General features: G+C 37.1%; 1 protein-coding gene across 1 annotated transcript; it reads right to left on the bottom strand.

The window, feature by feature from the left end:
• Window positions 1–208: 208 nt before the first annotated feature.
• On the bottom strand, window positions 209–1,957 carry LOC122014090 (sec-independent protein translocase protein TATB, chloroplastic-like). The gene is made up of 3 exons (XM_042570276.1): window positions 1,720–1,957; window positions 1,252–1,373; window positions 209–298 (listed from the first exon to the last, which is right to left on the bottom strand). Exons 1-3 carry the CDS (start codon window positions 1,955–1,957, stop codon window positions 209–211), a joined length of 450 nt encoding a protein of 149 aa, XP_042426210.1.
• Window positions 1,958–2,254: the final 297 nt, after the last annotated feature.

The following is a 2,254-nucleotide window of genomic DNA, read 5'->3' as shown; positions in this document are numbered from 1 at the left end:
CAAAACATTCTCAAAGTAAATAATGTTCATAAAACTTTGCATGTTAAAAGTAAGTAAACCTTATAACCATCTTTAGCTGGACTTCTAGAACATGCTTTGCAATCACAACAGTCGCGACAGACAAGACAAGCAATCTTTACCTCCTTTTCAAGCATACCAGAGTACCTTGACAATACAAACTAAATCAGATAAACAGAAGTAGTTTTTTTTATGTATAAGATCCTATATCACTGATATCAAGATGTTCAAGTCTCAAAAGGATATGTGATTCACATCCTGTTTTCACAATATCAAAAAGCTAAAAGAGAAAAATAAATCAAAAGCATTTTGCCAATATGGTTCAATTCTCTTCCTGTAGACAATGCATGTCATTTGAAATTTAATCACAAACAGGGTGGATATACAAACAAGATCACAATTCAAGCCATTGGATGTGAATATAGTAACAACAATATAGCTCAACCACAATGAAACTTCACCAAAATAACAAAAGCAATCTAGCTCAACTCACAGTGAAACTTATACTCATAAGACAAAAAGGTAATTTAATAATATCAAAATCAAATCAAATCATGAGAAAAAGGCTCAAATAAGATTAAAGCACAATTAAGATTAACCCAAACCTAAAATTAACTTGGATTTATCCTACAATAAATCAAAATTGATCCAAAAATCTCTACTGAAAGTCCTAATCCAAGTGTGCCTTGAGTGACCCTCCATAATGATAATCCATTCAAATCGAAGCTTCTCATACTAAGGAATATAACAGAACCTGCAAACTGAATCCAAAATAAATAAACTATTTGGTATTCAATTTAGGGAGTAAGAGTTCACAATTCAGCCTGATGACATAACTAGCCCATCAAGGGATATAGAGTGTGATTATATCCATTGTAGAATTTATATGCTTTCAGGACCAAGATATACCAATTGCAAAACTAATCAGGTAGGCTAGAAACCTAAAGCCATGCTTCCCAGATGGCCAAAAGTTTAACAATAAAAATTTATTTATATGTACCAATATATTGAAGTTTCATCGACTTTAATCTAGTAACACACACAATAGGTAACAACTTGTAGGGCACATTTGGGTATAGATTATTGGGTGTCCATGAAAGAAATCTTTTTGTCTTTGTGAAATGTTAATATCATGATTGGTTAGCTTATGAAGATTCACAGGATTTCCTATGTATTTCTACCACATTTTCAACGTACAGATGAATTTATCTACTGTTCAAAGAAGGAACTTGCCTCAGCTAGGCCTTTAGGGCCAAACACCAGCAGAGCTACCACTCCAATAACCAATGCTTCAGGAGCACCCACTCCAAATAAAGAAGCACGAACAACTTTACCATGAAATTTCACCTTTTTCTCTGCCAAACAAGTAAAAGAACATCAAACATATTTTCCAAGTAGATTAGACATCCGTGGAAGTCTGTGAAAACAAGAAAGTAAACCCAGTAACAGGAATGAATCAGCTACAAGTAGGTAAGAAATTTATACATAAAAGCAAAAGATGCTTAATTTAACTATTTAATAAGAAAAGAAGAAGAAGAAGAAGACCGGAATGAAGCTTAGTATTAGTGATGGGTTCCGGAAATAAATGCATCAGCGTGACCGAACCCCTAATCTTCCCAAAATTAGGTATGCACACGCAACTCTCAAGCAAAGAACTCGTTTTTCAAGAAGGCCAAAATCTTATGGAGGACAAGGAGTTACCTTTGCGCGTAAAGTTTCCAAAAGAAAGAGGCCTCACCAGCGGCTTGAGGTCGTCCCACAGCGGGGGTCGAAGCAGGTGGAGTGTGGAAAAGAATCTGCGGAGATGGGACGAAGGTGGGATTTTGGTAGAAGCCCTAGAGGGCAGACGGGAAGAGATGAAGAGGGCCACCTTCATGGAGTGGGAAGAGGAGGAGAGGGAGCAGTAGTAGAGTGATGCGAGGACAGTTACAGAGCCCATCGCGGTGGAGAGACTGTTTTTGTTTTTTCCTTCTTCTTCTTCTTCTTCTTCTTTCAAACAGGTAAAGGAAAGTACTGCAAAATCTAAACTCGAGAGCAAAGAAGCATACGTAGAAAGCAACCACCACTCCAGCCACGTAATCGGAGGGCAGTTTAATGGAGGCACTAAAGAATCCATGGAGGTAGAGATCTTGCGACACAAATGCAGCACCTGATCACAGAACAAGGTAGGTTCAAAGATGTCCCTTTCTTTTTTAAAAAAACTCTTTTAACAGAACCTATTCATTGGTCGAGGGAG

This window comes from Zingiber officinale, chromosome 8B, assembly GCF_018446385.1.
Source record: "Zingiber officinale cultivar Zhangliang chromosome 8B, Zo_v1.1, whole genome shotgun sequence".
In the NCBI taxonomy this organism is placed as follows: Eukaryota; Viridiplantae; Streptophyta; class Magnoliopsida; order Zingiberales; family Zingiberaceae; genus Zingiber; species Zingiber officinale.
Note: the sequence above shows the minus strand (reverse complement) of the source record. Positions and strands in the feature narration are given on the sequence as shown.